The 18,275-nt window shown below is 37.7% G+C and overlaps 3 protein-coding genes across 3 annotated transcripts in view; all 3 read left to right on the top strand.

The window, feature by feature from the left end:
- myo1hb (myosin IHb) overlaps positions 1-7,120 on the top strand; it is a 30,980-nt gene extending 23,860 nt beyond the window's left edge. The window contains exons 3-33 of the mRNA XM_020925113.2: positions 543-704; positions 1,075-1,190; positions 1,266-1,464; positions 1,539-1,619; positions 1,806-1,985; positions 2,062-2,160; positions 2,236-2,349; positions 2,470-2,541; positions 2,624-2,743; positions 2,846-2,913; positions 2,987-3,092; positions 3,168-3,248; positions 3,328-3,419; positions 3,492-3,586; positions 3,657-3,703; positions 3,778-3,858; positions 3,938-4,043; positions 4,109-4,226; positions 4,463-4,576; positions 4,643-4,719; positions 4,785-4,853; positions 4,937-5,021; positions 5,089-5,251; positions 5,359-5,442; positions 5,573-5,666; positions 5,745-5,800; positions 5,871-6,006; positions 6,073-6,158; positions 6,306-6,403; positions 6,474-6,573; positions 6,672-7,120. Of these exons, the coding sequence (XP_020780772.2) occupies positions 543-704; positions 1,075-1,190; positions 1,266-1,464; positions 1,539-1,619; positions 1,806-1,985; positions 2,062-2,160; positions 2,236-2,349; positions 2,470-2,541; positions 2,624-2,743; positions 2,846-2,913; positions 2,987-3,092; positions 3,168-3,248; positions 3,328-3,419; positions 3,492-3,586; positions 3,657-3,703; positions 3,778-3,858; positions 3,938-4,043; positions 4,109-4,226; positions 4,463-4,576; positions 4,643-4,719; positions 4,785-4,853; positions 4,937-5,021; positions 5,089-5,251; positions 5,359-5,442; positions 5,573-5,666; positions 5,745-5,800; positions 5,871-6,006; positions 6,073-6,158; positions 6,306-6,403; positions 6,474-6,573; positions 6,672-6,698 (3,126 nt within the window). The 3' untranslated portion in view covers positions 6,699-7,120. The remainder of the gene's footprint in view (positions 1-542; positions 705-1,074; positions 1,191-1,265; positions 1,465-1,538; positions 1,620-1,805; positions 1,986-2,061; positions 2,161-2,235; positions 2,350-2,469; positions 2,542-2,623; positions 2,744-2,845; positions 2,914-2,986; positions 3,093-3,167; positions 3,249-3,327; positions 3,420-3,491; positions 3,587-3,656; positions 3,704-3,777; positions 3,859-3,937; positions 4,044-4,108; positions 4,227-4,462; positions 4,577-4,642; positions 4,720-4,784; positions 4,854-4,936; positions 5,022-5,088; positions 5,252-5,358; positions 5,443-5,572; positions 5,667-5,744; positions 5,801-5,870; positions 6,007-6,072; positions 6,159-6,305; positions 6,404-6,473; positions 6,574-6,671) is intronic.
- Positions 7,121-7,139: 19 nt separating this feature from the next.
- LOC110160475 (sushi domain-containing protein 2) lies at positions 7,140-14,735 on the top strand. Its single transcript, XM_055153994.1, has 16 exons — positions 7,140-7,531; positions 7,598-7,796; positions 8,878-9,029; positions 9,104-9,271; positions 9,346-9,520; positions 9,652-9,853; positions 10,059-10,144; positions 10,485-10,753; positions 10,830-10,964; positions 11,049-11,204; positions 11,515-11,763; positions 11,837-12,020; positions 12,145-12,239; positions 12,307-12,483; positions 13,183-13,279; positions 13,356-14,735. The coding sequence occupies exons 1-16, from the start codon at positions 7,465-7,467 to the stop codon at positions 13,402-13,404; spliced, it is 2,460 nt and encodes an 819-aa protein (XP_055009969.1). The 5' UTR covers positions 7,140-7,464; the 3' UTR covers positions 13,405-14,735.
- A 1,019-nt stretch (positions 14,736-15,754) lies between these two features.
- Positions 15,755-17,566, top strand: LOC110160637 (heat shock protein beta-1-like). The gene is made up of 3 exons (XM_020925312.2): positions 15,755-16,575; positions 16,664-16,727; positions 17,062-17,566. The coding sequence occupies exons 1-3, from the start codon at positions 16,188-16,190 to the stop codon at positions 17,216-17,218; spliced, it is 609 nt and encodes a 202-aa protein (XP_020780971.1). The 5' UTR covers positions 15,755-16,187; the 3' UTR covers positions 17,219-17,566.
- Positions 17,567-18,275: the final 709 nt, after the last annotated feature.

Genomic DNA, 18,275 nt, shown 5'->3' with positions numbered 1-18,275 from the left:
GTTAACTTTCACCTGAAGATCTGCTGAGCAACTTTGTACACCTGTATTAAGTTTATTTAACCATTAGGAAATGTCCTCTGTATTTGACCCATTTTTTGATGCAGCTGGGATGAAGACCACCCGAGGACACATCTGTGGATCAGAAATTAGATTCATGGAGTGTCTTGCTGAAGCATTAGACTATTAAGCATATTTTTGGTAAACTTCCATGTATTCTCTCTTGGAATAGGCTTATTTGTTTCCTTGTGGGATAGATAACTTTAGGAAGCAGATAAGATAACGGTGGCAGGATTTAGACTTGTCATACATAGAGGATGCTGTCAAGGACACACACATCTTAATCTGGAAGTCAGCTGACATCCAACTATCAGGATGTGGGCTGTCCACTGAAAAAAATAGTCATATTGTGTATAAATGCTTCAGTAATCACAAACAGATAATGCCAGAGGCAAAATGGACAACATAGTAAACTTATTGTTCGTTTGACAAAGAAAACTAGTACTGATATTTATTCATCTCATTAAGTCTTTCTTCATTAACAGAGTCTGGAGCAGCGGTGTAACCGGATCCTAAGGAACATGGAGGCCTCGCTGACGGCCCGGGATCGAGTTGGGATCCAGGACTTTGTTTTGCTGGATGCCTACACCAGTGAGACGGCTTTCCTCGACAACCTGAGGAAGCGCTTCCATGAAAACCTCATTTACGTAAGCCTTTTTTCCCTCTTTAGTGTCATTTTAATCTTTTGTTTTCTAACCATATACAGTACTGTCTATAGGCCTATAGATGACTACATATGTTATTACCTTTATCTTTATCATAGGTTGCTGAAAGTTAGCTATAAGATACTGTTTATTGTTATACAACTAATAACAATAAACAACAACTATTTACTTCTAGTAAATAATTGTTTAGTAAATGTCCTCTTGGGACATTTTTTAGATTTTTGATTTAACCACTCTTTGTCCTTTAAGGTACCTTCTCAATGTTATTGAAGCCAAATGACATCCACAGATATATGAAGTGTACAGCTGATCTGCTTTAAATTTAAAACAATTGTTCTGTCTTTCTGTACAGACATACATTGGCACTCTCCTGGTTTCTGTGAACCCTTATAAAGAATTAGACATGTACAGCCAGAAACAAATGGATATCTACATGGGGGTGAACTTCTTTGAGCTACCTCCTCATATGTAAGCTCACTAACTAAAAATAAAATTAAACAATTTGATTTAACTCTTACGAAAAACAATTCCCTGTACTTTCAGCTATGCTCTTGCAGATAATGCATTTCGCACGATGCTGTCAGAATTCAACAACCACTTCATCCTCATCTCAGGAGAGAGTGGGGCAGGAAAAACTGAAGCCTCTAAGAAAATCCTGCAGTTTTATGCTGTCAGCTGCCCCAGTACCAAACTCCTGAACAACATTCGAGACAGACTGCTGCTCTCAAACCCAGTGCTGGAGGTCAGTTTCACAGAACGCTACTATGTGAAATAGGTCAGCCCAACCTGACGGTCAGCTTTGCATTAACCTTTCAGGCTTTTGGAAATGCCAAAACATTGAAGAATGACAACTCAAGTCGTTTTGGGAAATACATGGATATCCAGTTTGATCACCAGGTACATTCCATTTACCAAAGTGTGATTTAAGGTAGCATTTCAATTTTTCCTTCAAATTTTCAGAGATAAGAATTAAAGTAGGTTTAGAACATGTCTTAATATGTCCATATAACCACTTCAGCTTCACTTGTATTTATTAATATATCTAGATCAAATAAATCACAGTAGTATTTTGTTGTGTTTCAGGGTGGTGCTGTCGGGGGTCATATTCTCAGTTACCTCCTGGAAAAGTCACGTGTTGTTCACCAGAATCATGGTGAGAGGAACTTTCACATTTTCTACCAGCTGGTGGAAGGAGGGGAGGAGGAGCTGCTGCGGTGGCTCGGCCTGGAGAGGAACTGCCAGAATTATAGTTATCTCATGCAGGTGAGGAGTAGAAAACACATTTTTGCTTTATGTGGTAGAACATAACATGAAAATAATTATGTTTTGAGTCTATTAGGGGAACTGTCCTAAAGTCAGCTCCATCAATGATAAAAGTGATTGGAGAACAGTACGAAATGCTCTCTCTGTGATAGAATTCTGTGACGCTGACATTGAGGTGAGGGCAATTTAAGGAAAAATTAGACAGTATGATTCTATAACATAATATATAATTTCTTCTTCTTCAACGCAGAACCTGTTTGCAATAATCGCCAGTGTTCTTCATTTGGGGAACATCAAATTTGAAGCCACTGCTCAAGGATATGCTACGCTTAACAACAACCAGGAGATCTACTGGCTGTCAAAGGTACAGAATAATTAGAGCAAATGTGCATGTGTCACTTATATATTCATTTAAATGCAATTTCTCCTGCAAAGTACTTGTTAGCACATGTAACAGTAACTCAGATAAATGATTATGATGCAGTTACTTGGTATTCCTGCCCCTGTACTTCAGCATGGCTTAACACATAAGAAGATTGAAGCCAAAACAGAGGAGGTTAGTCATATCTGAGCGACACCTTTACTAGTTTTACATTAATTCAATCTGATTACATTACATTCATCTGTTATTGTTCCAGGTGCACAGTCCCTTCTCTGTGGAACATGCTGTATATGCCAGAGATGCACTTGCCAAAGCCATCTATGGCCGGACATTTAACTGGCTGGTCAGCAAGGTCAATGAATCCTTAGCAAACAAAGTATGCAAAAAGAGAAATGCTGTAATTTATTTAAGTTAAGATAATTTTATGAAACACATTTGATTATTATTTACTTAGTTTTACATTTCTATCTGTCATCAGGACTCTTCTAGAAAAACAGTCATTGGTTTATTAGACATCTATGGGTTTGAGGTATTTAGTGTGAACAGGTAAGTCTATCCATTTACTGTAACAACATCTAAACTGAACATTTAGGCTCACTGCATTTTTTTTTAATTTCAGCTTTGAACAGTTTTGCATCAACTACTGCAATGAAAAGTTGCAGCAGCTCTTCATCCAACTGACACTCAAATCTGAGCAAGAAGAATATGGGATTGAAGGAATTGAAGTAATATAAACACTTGTTAATTTATAATGTTGCATGTCACAAAACCATAAGCTGTAATGATTTGTTTCTATGCAGTGGGAACCAGTGCCATACTTCAACAACAAAATCATATGTGATCTTGTAGAGGCAAAGCACAAAGGGATTATCTCCTTATTGGTTAATAACAACATTGGGCTGCAACATTACCAAGTACAATTTTTTTCTGTAGCTAAAGAGATTTTGGTCTTTGTTCCAGGATGAAGAATGTTTACGTCCAGGTGAAGCCACCGACCTCACCTTCCTGGAAAAGATGGAAGAAGAAATTGGAAACCACCCACATTTTGTCACGTGAGTTACATTTTTTATTTGAGAAAATTAAAGATCAGATCATAACCTGTTAGCTGTGGCTGAATGTTACAGACATAAACTTGCAAATCAGAAAACTAGAAAAACACTGGAAAGGGGAGATTTCCGCCTCTTGCACTATGCAGGAGAGGTTACATATTGTGTTGTAGGTAAGATGTGAATAATGTAATCGGTATTTATATTTATGTACACTTTAATATTAGATTTTTGGTCTTTAAGGATTCTTGGATAAAAACAATGACCTACTGTATCGTAATGGCAAAGAGGTAAAGTGCATGTCTTCATACTTCATGGTGTTAATGTAACAGATTTTTATAAGAAAATTTTTTTCCCAATCAAGGTCATGCGCCAGTCCTCAAATGCTATTATCAAGATCTGTTTTCCTGCCACTGAACCAGACAGCAAGAGGAGACCTGAAACTGTAAGCAGCAGATGTACGGTAATGTTTGCTTTAGTCTTTTATTTGTCAATAGAATCTCTTCCCTCATGCCTTTATTTAGGTTGTGACACAGTTTAAAGCCAGTCTGGTGGGCTTGACTGAGATTCTTATGTCAAAAGAGCCCTGGTACGTCCGCTGCATCAAACCAAATGAATCAAAACAGCCAGGTAAAATAACCTCCTACCTCCACACAGCTGTGATTACTGCAAATGACCTATACTGCCCTCTGCAGGACGCTTTGATGACGTGCTGGTGAGACATCAAGTCAAGTACTTGGGTTTGATGGAGCACCTCAGGGTGAGGCGGGCTGGATTTGCCTATCGCCGCAAATATGAGTTTTTCCTTCAGAGGTGCAATGTTTTATAGTGATGTTTGACAGTATTCTCACTGTAATTACACAATACATTTTAAGAGAGAGAATTTAAAGAGAATATTGACATCTCGAAAAGGCTGCACAAAACTCTACTGACTCTACTAACCCTAAGTCATAGATTATAAATATTTAATATAGTATTATCTTATTATTACTTTTGAAATGAATTGCTAGTGCTGTGTGGGATTCTAGTAACACATTTATGTCTGATAGATATAAACCCCTGTGTCCAGAGACGTGGCCTAACTGGAAAGGCACAGCTGCAGAGGGAGTGCTGTGCCTCATCAAATACTTGGGCTACACACCTGACGAATACAAGATGGGAAGGTAAATATTTTTAACACAAACAAGAGTTTAACTTTATTGCATTTATATTTAAATTTTCTTTTGAAGAACAAAAATCTTCATCCGTTATGCACGGACATTGTTTGCAACAGAAGATGCCTTTCAGCTCTGCAAACACAAACTAGGTGAGACACTGGGTATACTTACACATAATATAATTAGTCAAATAAATGTGTGTTCTTTTGTATAGCCACAAGAATACAGGCCAAGTATAAAGGCTACCGTGTGAAGGGAGACTTCATCAAGCAGAGAGAGGCTGGTAAATGTTAAAAATGTTTTTTGCTCTTCTGTTTTTTCAAGTTTAGGTGATTTTTTCCTTTTTTTTTTTTTTTGTGGTTTTAGCTACTAAAATTGAAAATTGCTGGAGAGGGTTAATGGCAAGAAAAGAGAAGGAAAAAAGACAGTGGGCAGTGAAAGTGATCAAAAAGTAAGCAGACATGAAGTTACATAGTGACAGGATAATTAGAAACAGTGCAATATGTTATCTGCCTTAGGTTTATTAAAGGCTTCATGACACGACATGAGCCAGTCTGTGTGGACAACAGTGAGTATCTGGCCTATGTGAGACAGAACTACCTCACACGACTCAAGGACAATCTCCCCAGAACAGTGCTGGAGAAGGACTCATGGCTCACGCCTCCTCCCATAATGCAGGAAGTGAGACACATCTTATTTACAGTAGCCAAAATACTACCCAAATAGTGCTGTGTGTTACGCCCATACGGTTACCCATTATGCCATTTCTTCTGTTGTGTCGGTTTTAGGCATCACAACTTCTGAAAAAACTCTACATTCGACACTTGGTGCGAGTGTACATTCAAGGGATCTCTCCACAGCGAAAAGCCCAAGTAACCAAAAATTGCATTTGTATCTTAGTTTCAAGTCATTGTTTTATTGTTCTACTAATCCATGAGGACATTTTGGATTTTAAATGTAGTATGTCATCACATATGGTGTTAATTATAGTTGGTCTTACAGATGCTGTTAAAGGTTCAGGCCAGCTCCATGTTCAAAGGAAAAAAGGAAAATTACCCCTTCAGTGTTTGCATGCCATTTTACAACACTCGAATTGGTAACTGTAACATTTTTAGATGTTTTGCACATGATCTAACATGACAAATTAATCTTACTGTCTTTTATTTTCTCAAAGCTGAAGAAGATGTAAGTCTCAAAGTGATTCAGATTATTCGACCAGAGCGTATTCAGGTAAACTACTAAAAATTATGAAAAACCCATTTTCTATTATTTAACTTGAAACATATCTTTATCCTTGCAGTACAGTGTCCCTGTAGTGAAGTATGACAGAAACGGTTTCAGGCCACGTCTCAGACAGCTCATCTTCACACAGGAGGCAGCGTACCTGGTGGAGGAGGCCAAGATCAAGCAGCGAATAGAATTCAACTCACTCAAAGGTTTGGAAATAACCTTTTGTTCCGAATCTACTGTGTGTTTCACAATATTTGTTTATTCTTCTACAGGTGTGTCCGTTAGCAATTTAAGTGACAACTTTCTGATACTCCATGTAATATATGAGGACATGAAGCAAAACGACAACAAGCAAAAGGTTTTTATCAACAGTGCTGTGTGTTACATAGCTCTAACATTTCTTTGTATATTTTGAGTAAGAAAATAATATTACATAGTGTTACATAGGTCAGGACTAAAACCTTTTACTCTTTTGACTGCACCATTCTAAACTCATGTGTTTCAGGGGGACCTTGTTCTGCAGTGCGACTACCTGTTTGAGGCATTGACAAAGTTGTGTCTTATTGCTAAAAAGCAGGACTGTATCCAGGTGGTCCAGGGCAGGTAAACATCAACATCTGAAGCAATAAAAAGTAGATAAATATCATTCATCTTTCATTGAATTGTTATTTAGTGTGCGGTTTGACATCCATCCTGGTAGAGAAGGTTTTGTAGACTTTAAGAGTGGTCAAGAGTCCATGGTCTACAGAGCAAAGAATGGACATTTGATGGTTGTAAGTTCAGTAATTAAGCAACATAAAAAATCTTTGTTGAGAAAAGTACATACTTAACAATAGTATGAATAATACCAATTTTCCATCCATACTTTCAGGAATCAAGGACCAAATCAAGAATTTAAAGCATTTATTTCACACACTCTGCTCTCTTTTTGCACTTTCTCTGGTGGTGTGGCCAAAAAGATGGATCTACAGAGACAATGAACACAAGCACTAGATTTTAAGTCATCACTGTCCACAATGGCAGCCAATAAAAGTGTTAAAAATGTCATAGCCATAAATATTGTGAAGCAGTTTTAATACCTCAGTATTCTATTTAAATAAGGAAAACTCCTCGTAACTGCATTGTGCTTGAATGTCCTTGCTTCTTATAACCGTGACTTTTTATACTTTTGTAACTGATAATGGATTAAAAAAAACAAACAATTAAACGCAAGTAAATATAAATATACATGTTGAATTATGTATACTTCTTAATGACTATGAGAGTACATCACTATTATTCTCAGTAAGAATACTTTAAAAAAAAAAAATCAGTTCAACATCTGCTCCTTTTAGATACTTCCATATTTATTGCTGCTGCCAGTTTTATTACCCATTATAATTTTAACTACTTACTTAGCTATTTACTTGGAGAAAAGATAGAATTTATATATTTTATAACATAAAAAAACACAAAAAACATCCTTGTATCTTTAAAATAATTTGTAGTAGGTTACAGATAAAAAAAGAAGAATTACTTACTGTAATGCCATTTTGAAATATCTCTGTCTGAAGTTAATGACTAACAGCTGCTGGTAATGCCTGAGACCAAAAGGCCAAGGTTTGAGTATTTATGTGACAACACAGACAAGCAGGAAAATAGAGAAGCCTCTTCAGATCTTCCTGATGGATAAATACACTACTACTGGAGTGGTATTCTTACTCCTCCTCTTATGTGTGCGCAGTATATTAGGTGAGTATATGACATGTATTACTAAAGTGATGTTTAGATGAAGTGAGTAACTTTGTATTTTGACAGGTCAGTCATGTGAGGGGAAATGTGGAGCGTCTGCAGGCTTGTGCTCCTGTCAGCCCACATGTGAGTCCCTGAAGAACTGCTGCACTGACTACAGGGACTACTGTGTGCAGATTCAACCTTATTCTGGGAGCATTTTTGGTGGCATTGATTTTGTTGTTCTTCACACGACGTTCAACAAGACTGACCACATCATTTGCAGGTAAGGATGCGCTAGCATGGGTTTGCTATGTCACCCCATTTTGTTTGTATTTTTAATGTGATCTATATCAAAAAGAAAGTTTATAGAGTTGTGAGATTTATGAGCTGTAATAAATTATAACACACTTTGAATACAAATTTTATTTAAAATGGGCTATGTTCTATTCCCCCAAGAAACATGGGAACCCAAGATGTGTGTTTTATACATGTTGAGTTTCCATTTTTCTTGGGGGCATTACAATTGCTTACATTATATTTCCTGGAGACCTAACCTAAAGTAACCACTACTTGCCCGAACCTTAAACCTAGGTATAACATATTTTAACCCATATCTGAACTTTGCATCTTGTTGTTGATCTAATAATGATATAAAACAAATTTGCATCATGGGAACCTGACTTTTGGATTCATAAGTGACTTAGGAATATGTTACCAACAGAGCTGTCCAAACTGTGGCACGTTTTCATTCGTGGCAAAACATTGGCATCCTTCTGCACCAAACCTGCTCCCATAATGTGGACTGATACATGTATATGTGTGTATGTCTGTGTGTGTGTGTGGGGTGTGTGTGAGTGTGTGCGTGTGCTGCGTGTGTGTACGTGTGTGTACGTGTGTGCTTGTGTGTATGTGTGTATGTGTGTATGTGTGCGTGTGTGTCAAACTTTCAGATGGGGGCAAGAGCCAGATTTCCCTATTGATTACTTTGTGCTTTACCATTAAATATCCAAAAGATGAATTCACAATTGTTGAGCCTGGTATTTTCAAATATTGTCTAAATCCAAGAACGGTACTGTCAGATAATTTTGTATTTCAACAATATTAATTTTACCTGCTCCAATCTATGTTCATTAATATTGGCCTATAGAATGCTGTGATGTCAAGTTCTGTGAACAGAACTTTATAATGGTTAGATCATTGTTGTGCCATTGTCCTTGAATGTTTGATTTTATGACTACAGCTGAAACTGCACTGGTGCTAGAACCTGGTAAAACACATTTCTTAAGGTTAATTTATCTTGTGCACTGTCTGTGTTTCATTAAATAAATACATAAACTAAACTAACAGCCATAATGTTGTATCAGGTTTAACAACAACACTGACACTGTGGGACATGTTGATGAACTCAGCCGAGGGCACTGCATATCACCCTTTCTGTATGAAACAGGGTGGATCCCCTTTCAAATCTCTACCAACAATGGCACAAACTTCACCAGATCTGGCAAATGGCTATCAGGTACATTTTGTCATTTTGTCACTTACTTTATACGTACAACCAAAGAATAACGTGGAGAATATGTATTGCTACAGTTCACACAGGAAAGCTGAACTCAAAATTCAAGGCTGTTCTGGTCAATTCTACTAAATGGCAGTATTATGGCACGCCTTATGTCTCTGGAAGTCTTCAGATGACGTGGAACACTTCCATGGTCAAAGCTGACAGAGTCAACATAGAACTGTGGGGTTACACGGAGACAGGTGAGCACCTAAATTGAATTCATTATTCACTGTTAAAAAGTCTATTACATTTATGATTGTATATGTGCATACAGGGACAGCCTACACAAATGATTGGGAGGCTGAGTGGAAGTATCTCTACACACTCTCAAAGGGTCATTCCAACAGTGGCTCCTTCAGCTTTGTACCCCAACCTGCGCCACAAATCTTTTCCAACTGGGAGGTCGGGATGCTGCGTATCAGTTCTAGTGTGTACCCAGATGGCATATGGTATGTAGAATCACTGATAAGTTATGGTTTTATTTCTTTGTTTATGTTTTATACTTCATCAGTCATACTTAGAAGTTTGCCCTACTGTGTAAAATATCAAAACTACTGACTCAACTGCTGCATGTACATAGGAATGTAGAAGCTCTGTGGACTGAAGACCATGCTCTAGCCTGGCACCTGGACGAGAAATTCAGGGCAAACTCTGCAGCCTGGGCCGAGGAGAAGTGTCTGGCCTGGGATAAGTATGAAACCCAGCTTCCAAACTTCCTCCAGGAGATTATCGACTGTCCATGCACTCTGGCTCAGGCCAGAGCAGACACTGGCCGCTTTCATGTAAGTATCACAAATAGGTCGGGCTATTTTCCTACAGAAAGTACACAGCGTCAGCTGATGGGAGTGATGTTTTTGAATCATCATATGAATGAACACAAATGGTTTACACAAAAATGACATATTTTCCAAATCAGTATTAACTTGCCTTACCATGTCCAGTTGCTGTAGGTATATGTAACAAATCTGATTTGCATCTTCTCCTTAGACCGATTATGGCTGTGATATAGAGAAAGGGAGTGTGTGCACTTATCACCCTGGGAGTGTCCACTGTGTCAGAGCCATACAAGCCAGGTGAGTCCTCCCTCACACTGTAATACTTCTGATATTCAGTGACCAATATCAAAGACATAGTTCATCTTCATCCTTGACACATAAGAAACCCAGCCCATACTTTACAACCACTTGTCCATGTGAGGAATGGAGTTACTCCAATGTGCTGTGATAAGAGTTATTGGAACATCAAAGATATTATTCATATGTCAAATGAGTTTATGACCCCTCTAACACCTGTATAACAGCAGCCTAATGTAACTGTAGTCACAACCTAGACTGCCATAAAGAACTAAAATAAGTAAAATAGTAATAGACTGATAAACCTCCAACCCTAAACTGAAAAACATTTCTCCCTCAGTCCTATGTATGCAGCTGGACAGCAGTGTTGCTATGACAGCCGTGGTGATCAAGTGCTGACAGGAGACTCCATAGGGGGCAGCACACCAGACAGAGCCCACGACTGGGGCTCACCTCCTTTCAAGAGACCCCCTCGCATCCCAGGACAATCTCACTGGCTCTATGATGTCCTGAGCTTCTACTACTGTTGCCTTTGGTCAGACAACTGCAGTTACTACTTCAAGCACCGTCCATCCAGTGGCTGTGGGAGATACAAGACTCCAAGATCAGGTGGAAAATTATTATTTATATCCTGTTCAAATCTGTGAATTGTGTAGTGGTCTAAATGTAAACAATAATATTTCAGCGGTAGTGTTTGGAGATCCACACTTCATTACATTTGATGGTGTCAGCTACTCTTTCAATGGAAAAGGAGAATACACTTTAGTCTCTGCACCTGCCAAAAATCTGTCTATTCAAGGCAGAACAGAACCTGTGACCGGTCAGTGTATATTTACTTAATACATACATGCCATATTAAATATTTTAAAACAAATATTTTTACATATATTTTTTTCTTATTCAGATAAAATTAAAGCAACAAAGATGACAGCTGTGGCCATGAGCGAGATGTCTTCTGATGTCATCGAGGTGCGAATGGTCAGTGAACCAAGTCGCCTGGAGGTCCTGCAAAATCAGGAGAAGCTCTCATTCACTGAACAGACCTGGATGGACTTGCACGGTTAGTCCAGCTTCTCTTTTTTTTTCCTACTGATCAATAAAAATAATAATATCAATGGAAAGAGCTATTTTATTTATGGTGGTAACAGATAATGATAATAACTTGCTAGTAAATGTAAAATGTAAATGTAAAAGTATATTTGTCACATTAAAGTAAAGTAAATTACATTACATTAAATTAACCTTCTGCTCACCCATCACAACTAATTTGTTTTACTTTCCTTATTCCTTTATAAATATATATTTTGTTTAGTTTCAAAAGAAACCTTTATATCTAAACTAAAACTGTGCCATGCTTGGCTCCTATTCAGGTGTGTTTGTGTTCTCTCCTGTCTCCACCAATGTGACGGTGATGTTCCCGAGTGGGGCGGGGGTGGAGGTGCGCCTCAGAGGAGACAATATGGCGACCACCGTGCTTCTGCCAGAGGACTTTTATCACAAAACCCAGGGGCTGATGGGAAATCTGAACAACAATGCCCAAGATGACCTCACCCTCAGCAATGGTCAGGTCGTACAAAATATCAGCAACCCAGAGGAGGTTTTCAGCTTTGGAGCAAGCTGTGAGTGCATACATTCTTTTAAGGTTTTTCAAATAATATGAATCACATACTAATGTCCCATTTTGTGTTCCAGGGGCCATTTCACAAAGTTCGTCTTTGTTTACATATGACACTGCATATCTTGAGAACGAATACAAAAATGCCCCTAAACATGACATAAGTTTTTTCCCTGATTTTTATGTTACTGAAAATTCAAGCGATCCACTGCTCAATCAGGCAGTTCAGATCTGCTCAGGCGAGGGTTCCTGGTTCTGCAGGTACATCAAGCCACAAATCTAAAATTTTAATCAAATAAATAATAATAGCTGCAAATGAATTATCACATTAGGTATCAGCTCAGTCATTTCAGTTTTGTTTATAACTGTTTTTAACTTCCTGCAGGTATGATATCCTTGTAGGTCGCAATCTAATGCTTGGAAACTCCACCAAAATGCTATTTCAGAGTCATATTACCCTAGTGGATGACCTAAAGCCAGGTGAGATCAAAATACAAATGGTCCTAATACTTGTAACTTGTTACTCAGATATTATTGTGTATCGCAGTGGTGACCTGTGGCTTTCTTTCTCCACCAACTAATGGAAGGAAAAATGGCACTACGTATTTACAGGGCTCCAAAGTGCTTTTCTTCTGTGAGAAGGGCTATACTCTGACAGGGTCGTCCGAGAGAGTGTGTCAACCAGATGGACAGTGGTCTGGAAAGGACACAGTCTGCAAACTAAGTACAAATAAATGAGAAAATCAAACATTATGATTCTGCTGCTGTCTTTGAAAATCTGAAAATATGTGTTTGTTTGACCGGTCTGATCATATGCCAATCATACACCATCCAATCATATGACAACAAAAATGGTTATTTAAAATGTATCTTTATCATTATTCCTCTGACCAGTGCACTTAATGACAATACCTTTTATAACTATATCAGTACATTGACATCTTGATATCATCTGGTAAGAGATTTTTAAGATGGAAAGATGAGTTTACTTATCTCTTATTATATTTACTTATCTCTTCTGTTCACTACTACAAATAGCACCCTTCATCTGTATTGATCTTATCAGGGCTTGAACTTTGAACCTTCAAACATATTTTAAGAGCACCTGGTACAGTGTATTTTTCAGTATAAATAATTTTATTTGTTACCTGGCCTCGTGAGTACAGCAGCTGGAAACCTTTCCATTTCAAACATATTTCCACCAAAATCTCTTCTTTCTTGAAAATTTGTTATGTATTTCTGTCGGGGTAAAGCAAGGCACATATGCATCAGTACGATCTGTTGATTATTGATTTGAATGAAAAAAATCTCATGTCCAGCGTATTGTCTGTGAGATCTTGTGTGTGTGTTGTTTTTTTCTAACTGTTAGTCTGTTTTTGTTTGTTACTTTTTTGTTTAATGTTGCTGAAATTGTCACTTTCAGTTAATATTGCTGGAATTGTTGCTGGCACTGTGATTGGAGGAATAGCTCTCATTGTGATCATAACAACCATCATACTCCTCTCCAGAAAAAACAAAAGGTATGTATTGCATCATAATGGAACTGATATGAGGTGTGTTACCAGTAAATGTGTCACTTTTTTTTTGTCCATCCAGGAAAGCATCGGCGCAGGCCAACCAAGTGGTGACGAGTGCAAATTTCTGAAAAAGCTGTAAAGATCACTCCAATCATTAACTATTGTTACTTTATGGAAGTTCATGGAAGTTTAAGATAGTTGTGGTCCAACCAGGTTAAACCACTGTAATGAACACAACACTCCATTAGTCACAGGAATGAACAAAGGTCTTTGTGGTTAAAGAGTAATACCACACTATGGATGTTGACATGTTTTAATAAATGTTGTATAATAAACCTGGTCACATGTATAGATCTTTGCACTGGATAGTTTTCACAGGATTGTTGTGTAAATAATACTTTGTGCTTATATATATATTTTTTTAAAACAATACACATAATGTACATGTACAATATACATACATATTTCATAAATGGAAATGTTTATGCCATTTAAATAACATCAACATAAACTTAAATCAGTCATACATAAAATAATATTGTTCCTGGCACAGATATTTTACCCATATCTTGCCCTGATAAAGACTCCATCTTCTGAATCACTGAGCCAAATTGGACAAAATCCCACAATATTGAGAATCCGTTAAAACAACTATTTGTACTGACCCCTTGTGGCTAATATAGTATAGTATTTTGTCACAACAGTACTGAATGCATATCAAAATTAAACATATGATAAAATGATATAACCTATATTTTATATTCAGTACTGTGCAAAAGTTATAGGCAGGTTTGAAAAAAAAAAAAATTAGGACTGCCTTCAAAAATGAGTGTTAATCATTTATTTTCATCAATCAACAAAATGCAGTGAATGAACAAAAGAGAAATCCCCTCACATCCTTCTGTCACCCTCCTCACATCTTCTTCTTGCAATCCCAGGCACTCTCGGTGATGTTAAGGTCAGGGCTCTGTGGGGGCCATACCGTCCAGAACTTCTTGTTTTTCTTTATGCTGAAGATAGTTCTTAAGATAGTTCTTTGGCTTTATGTTTGGGGTCGTTGTCCTGCTGCAGAATAAATTTGGGGCCAATCATTCTGCTCCCTGATGGTATTGCATGATGTATAAGTATTTGCCTGTATTTCTCAGCATTAAGAACATCATTAATCCTCACCAAATCTCCAAATCCATTTGCAAAAATGCAGCCCCAAATGTTCAAGAAACCTCCACCATGCTTCACTGTTGTCTGCAGACACTCATCATTGTAACACTCTCCAGCCCTTCGATAAACAAACTCCCTTCTGCCACAGCCAAATATTTGACATTTTGACTCATCAGTCCAGGGCACCTGCTGCCATTTTTCTGGAACCCAGTTCCTATGTTTTTGTGCATACTTGAGTCGCTTGGCCTTTTTTCCATGTCGGAGGTATGGCTTTTTGGCTGCAACACTGCCATGAAGATCACTTCTAGCCAGACTTCTCTGGACAGTAGATGGGTGTACCTGGGTCTCACTGATTTCTGCCAGTTCTGAACTGATGGCACTGCAGGACACCTTCCGATTCCGAATTCTAATAAGCTTCATGTGTCTTTCATCTGCTGCACTAAGTTTCCGTGGCTGACCACTGTGTCTGTCATCCTCAACCTTGCCCGTTTCTTTATGCTTCTTCAAAAGAGCTTGAACAGCCCATCTTGAAACCCCAGTCTGCTTTGAAATCTTTGTCAGGGAGAGACCTTGCTGATGCAGTATAACTACATTATGTCTTGTTGCTGTGCTCAGTCTTGCCATGGTGTATGTCCTGTTTCATGAGACTGTCTTCCACAACCTCATCTGGGAAGCAGAGTTTGGCTGTTCCTAACCCAGTTTTAAGCCTCCTATACAGCTCTTTCTGTTTCAGTTAATGACTGAGTTCCAACCTATGTGGGACATTGATGATCATTAGCACCTGTTTGGTATAATTGGTTGATCATACACGTGACTATAATCCTACAAAATCCCCGACTTTGTGTGTACCCCTTTGCGTGAATTGAGGTTGGTTTGAAGGCAAAAGGTAGTAACACCAAATATTGATTTGAATTAGATTTTTCTTTTATTCACTCACTTTACATTTTGTAAATTGATAAAAATCATTTATATTTAAAGTCATTTATATTTTTGAAAGCATTCTTTGTTTACAGCATTTTTTCACACCTGCTTTAAACTTTTGCACAGTACTGTATATATATGAAAACTTCTAAAATTCTAAACACCATTTTGTATTTACATTATTTGCATTTAGTATGCTATGTTCCTAAACCCATTATAAAACCTATTTTCAAGATTGTGTACTTAACACACCCTTTGGTGTCTATTTGTCAAGTAGTATTAAAATGCCTTTGGTCTGATTTACTCAATCATACACTGGGTCATAGCTGTTGATGTAAAATTCCACATCCCTTCTTCGCTGCTATCACCCATATGCAAACCTATGCTGGAATAAACAAATTCTACTGCTTTTCATCTTTGAAAAAGTTAATCCTGCTGATGGAGTAAGGAAGTTGTTTGTGTTCCATTGCTTCCCATGGCACATGGTTGTAACTTGTGCAGACAAAGAGCCCCAGTATGTGAGAGGAATACAGAAGACCTGCTTAACTGAACTTTCTCTTTACAGCTTTCCAGTCATTCTCCAGCAACTTGCCATGTGCACTCTAGGTTATAAATACAAGTTATTGGCACTGACCACTGTGACTCTAAGGACAACAGACAAGGAACGCCCCAACCCCATTACCCAATAAGACATTCTCGTCCCTTGGATCACACTTGTAGCTAGTCAGTGCTAAAAAGAAAAAAAAACACAACAACATCCGGATAAATAAGAAGGGACTGGTGAAGCTGCTACATTGACAATATTATAGCAGAGGAGCTAGAAGATCTCAAAATGGAGGAAGAGAAAAAACTCATATCGCGTCCTATTTTCCGCCGTGATGCCAACTGGGATCCTTTTCCAAACTGGACGCAGTCAAGTCGGATCTTCTCTCAGGACTTTGGGCTTTCCCCTTTCCTAGAGCCCAGTGATGTGGACTGGCTGGAGTGGGCCAAGCGAAGGCTAGCGTCTCTTTCTTGGGGGGCAAACACAAAAGAGGGGCTATTGTCTCCTTTCAGTGGGCAGCACCTTGCGTTGACCCAAAATGACCTGAAACTGTTGACAGGTGGAGTATCAGAGGTAAGGGCAGGCCAGGACAGGTGGAAGATTCAGCTGGATGTAAAGCATTTTTTACCAGAAGAAATCACAGTCACAACCAAGGATGGCTACATGCAGATATCAGGTTTGCAACACAGTTTATTTACTTTGTTTAATGAATCAAATGAAATAATAACAATATAAAGTAATTTGATGATATTTTCTTGTTCTAGGAAAACATGAGGAAAAGCAGGACCAGCATGGATCAGTTTCAAGGTGCTTCACACGGAAATATAAGTAAGTTTGTAAAATACACAAACATACAAAAAGCAGTAAACAAGACATACTATATCTTTTTTCTGGTATTTGATGTTAAAAAAACAAACAAACAAACAAAAAAACAGTGGGCGGAGATAGGGGGTAAGTTAAAACATGAATTTCCTGAGCACTCATGTCTTGAATACAGGACCAGACCACAGTTCTCAAACATGCATGAATCAATCAATTAGTCACAAGTTTGAGTAGTGGGCTACTTATAAGGGTAATAACATGGTAATTCACATATTAGAATGTACATATTTACCTCACTTTGAATATGATGGATGACTGATAAAGCTCTGTTTTGTTTCAGACTGCCACAGGGGGTGGATCTTCAACAGGCTAGTTCCTCATTCTCTCCTGAAGGAATTTTGTCCGTGGAGGCTCCCATACCAGGGTCCAGCAGCACCAGTGTGTCGTCCACTGAGCTGGTCATCCCTGTTCAAGTCAGCCAAATTGCAGACAAGTGACAACATCAACCACATGGAAACTGATGTACAAGTTTTGTTGTAACATAAGAGCTATAATTTTATATAGTAGTTTAGTAGGTCATAGATAATTGACAATGGCTAACCTATGTTTGCTAATTAATTAACAAAAAACAAAATTATATGTTTTCAGTGTTTTGAGTGCAGTTTATACAAAGCAAACTTGGAGTTTACTCATTAAATAATTCAAAAATACAGTATATAACCCCATTTCAACGTGCAGTAGACCTAAGAGTCTAGAGTCTAGGCCTAATGCATGAGTAAAGAGACTTAAATGCAGATTAACATTCATTCTATAATGAATATAACAATTTCTTTTTATAAGCAATAAAGCCCTCTGAATAAAATATGACAAAAAAGCCTGGTATTTATTTATTTGTAGTAGAGTTCAGAGAACGTTTAAAGTTCACGGCGTTACGTAATTGAACCGTGTTAATGGACTAACGTATTTTTGTGTGTGGCCTACATTTGTCATCATGGGCACATGGGACATCTGACAGCGAGGGTAGGTATTTCAATAACTACACTGGTACATTACGGTTTGTCGCCCTCTAGGGGACACCTTAAGTACTCACAAGGTATATACATAATGTCTTAATGCCTCTTCAGTAGACAAACGCGAATTGTATTGTGTTTTGTTCTTCTCTAAAAAGTGAAACGGGCTGAATGGTTTTATCTTATGAATATATCTATATCTATATCTATATATATAATATTTTTTTTTAATTTATTGATTTATTTATTATTTATTGATTTATTGTTGTAGCCTATTCTTGCTGGCTAAAATGGAACATTTATAGTATGTTGAGATTTAATAATGATAATAATAATGATGATGTCACCTCATGAAGCGTGCACATATTCAAAACATGAGTAGGCCTACAATTTTCATCCATAACCATAATAAACTGCAACGTGCATTTAACTTAAATATAGGCTACTTTAAACCCATTTTGCTGCAATTAGAACTAGTTAACTCAAATTAGCAAAAGTCAGTTGTAATCAAAAGCCAAAACAAAATGGTCTATGAACTAAATTA

Source organism: Boleophthalmus pectinirostris, unplaced genomic scaffold (assembly GCF_026225935.1).
Source record: "Boleophthalmus pectinirostris isolate CB_2022bp ecotype Guang Dong unplaced genomic scaffold, ASM2622593v1 HiC_scaffold_18, whole genome shotgun sequence".
NCBI classification, from domain to species: Eukaryota; Metazoa; Chordata; class Actinopteri; order Gobiiformes; family Gobiidae; genus Boleophthalmus; species Boleophthalmus pectinirostris.
This window is presented reverse-complemented; position numbering and strand designations above follow the sequence as displayed.

Bases quoted from the DNA above. Each gene is read 5' to 3' on its own strand.
- LOC110160475 (XM_055153994.1), top strand. From the start codon at position 7,465: ATGGATAAATACACTACTACTGGAGTGGTATTCTTACTCCTCCTCTTA. The intron at 7,797-8,877 runs GTAAGGATGCGC...ATGTTGTATCAG, and splicing joins ACTGACCACATCATTTGCAG to GTTTAACAACAACACTGACA. The intron at 10,965-11,048 runs GTCAGTGTATAT...TTTCTTATTCAG, and splicing joins CAGAACAGAACCTGTGACCG to ATAAAATTAAAGCAACAAAG.
- LOC110160637 (XM_020925312.2), top strand. From the start codon at position 16,188: ATGGAGGAAGAGAAAAAACTCATATCGCGTCCTATTTTCCGCCGTGAT. The intron at 16,576-16,663 runs GTTTGCAACACA...TTCTTGTTCTAG, and splicing joins TGGCTACATGCAGATATCAG to GAAAACATGAGGAAAAGCAG. The intron at 16,728-17,061 runs GTAAGTTTGTAA...GTTTTGTTTCAG, and splicing joins TGCTTCACACGGAAATATAA to ACTGCCACAGGGGGTGGATC.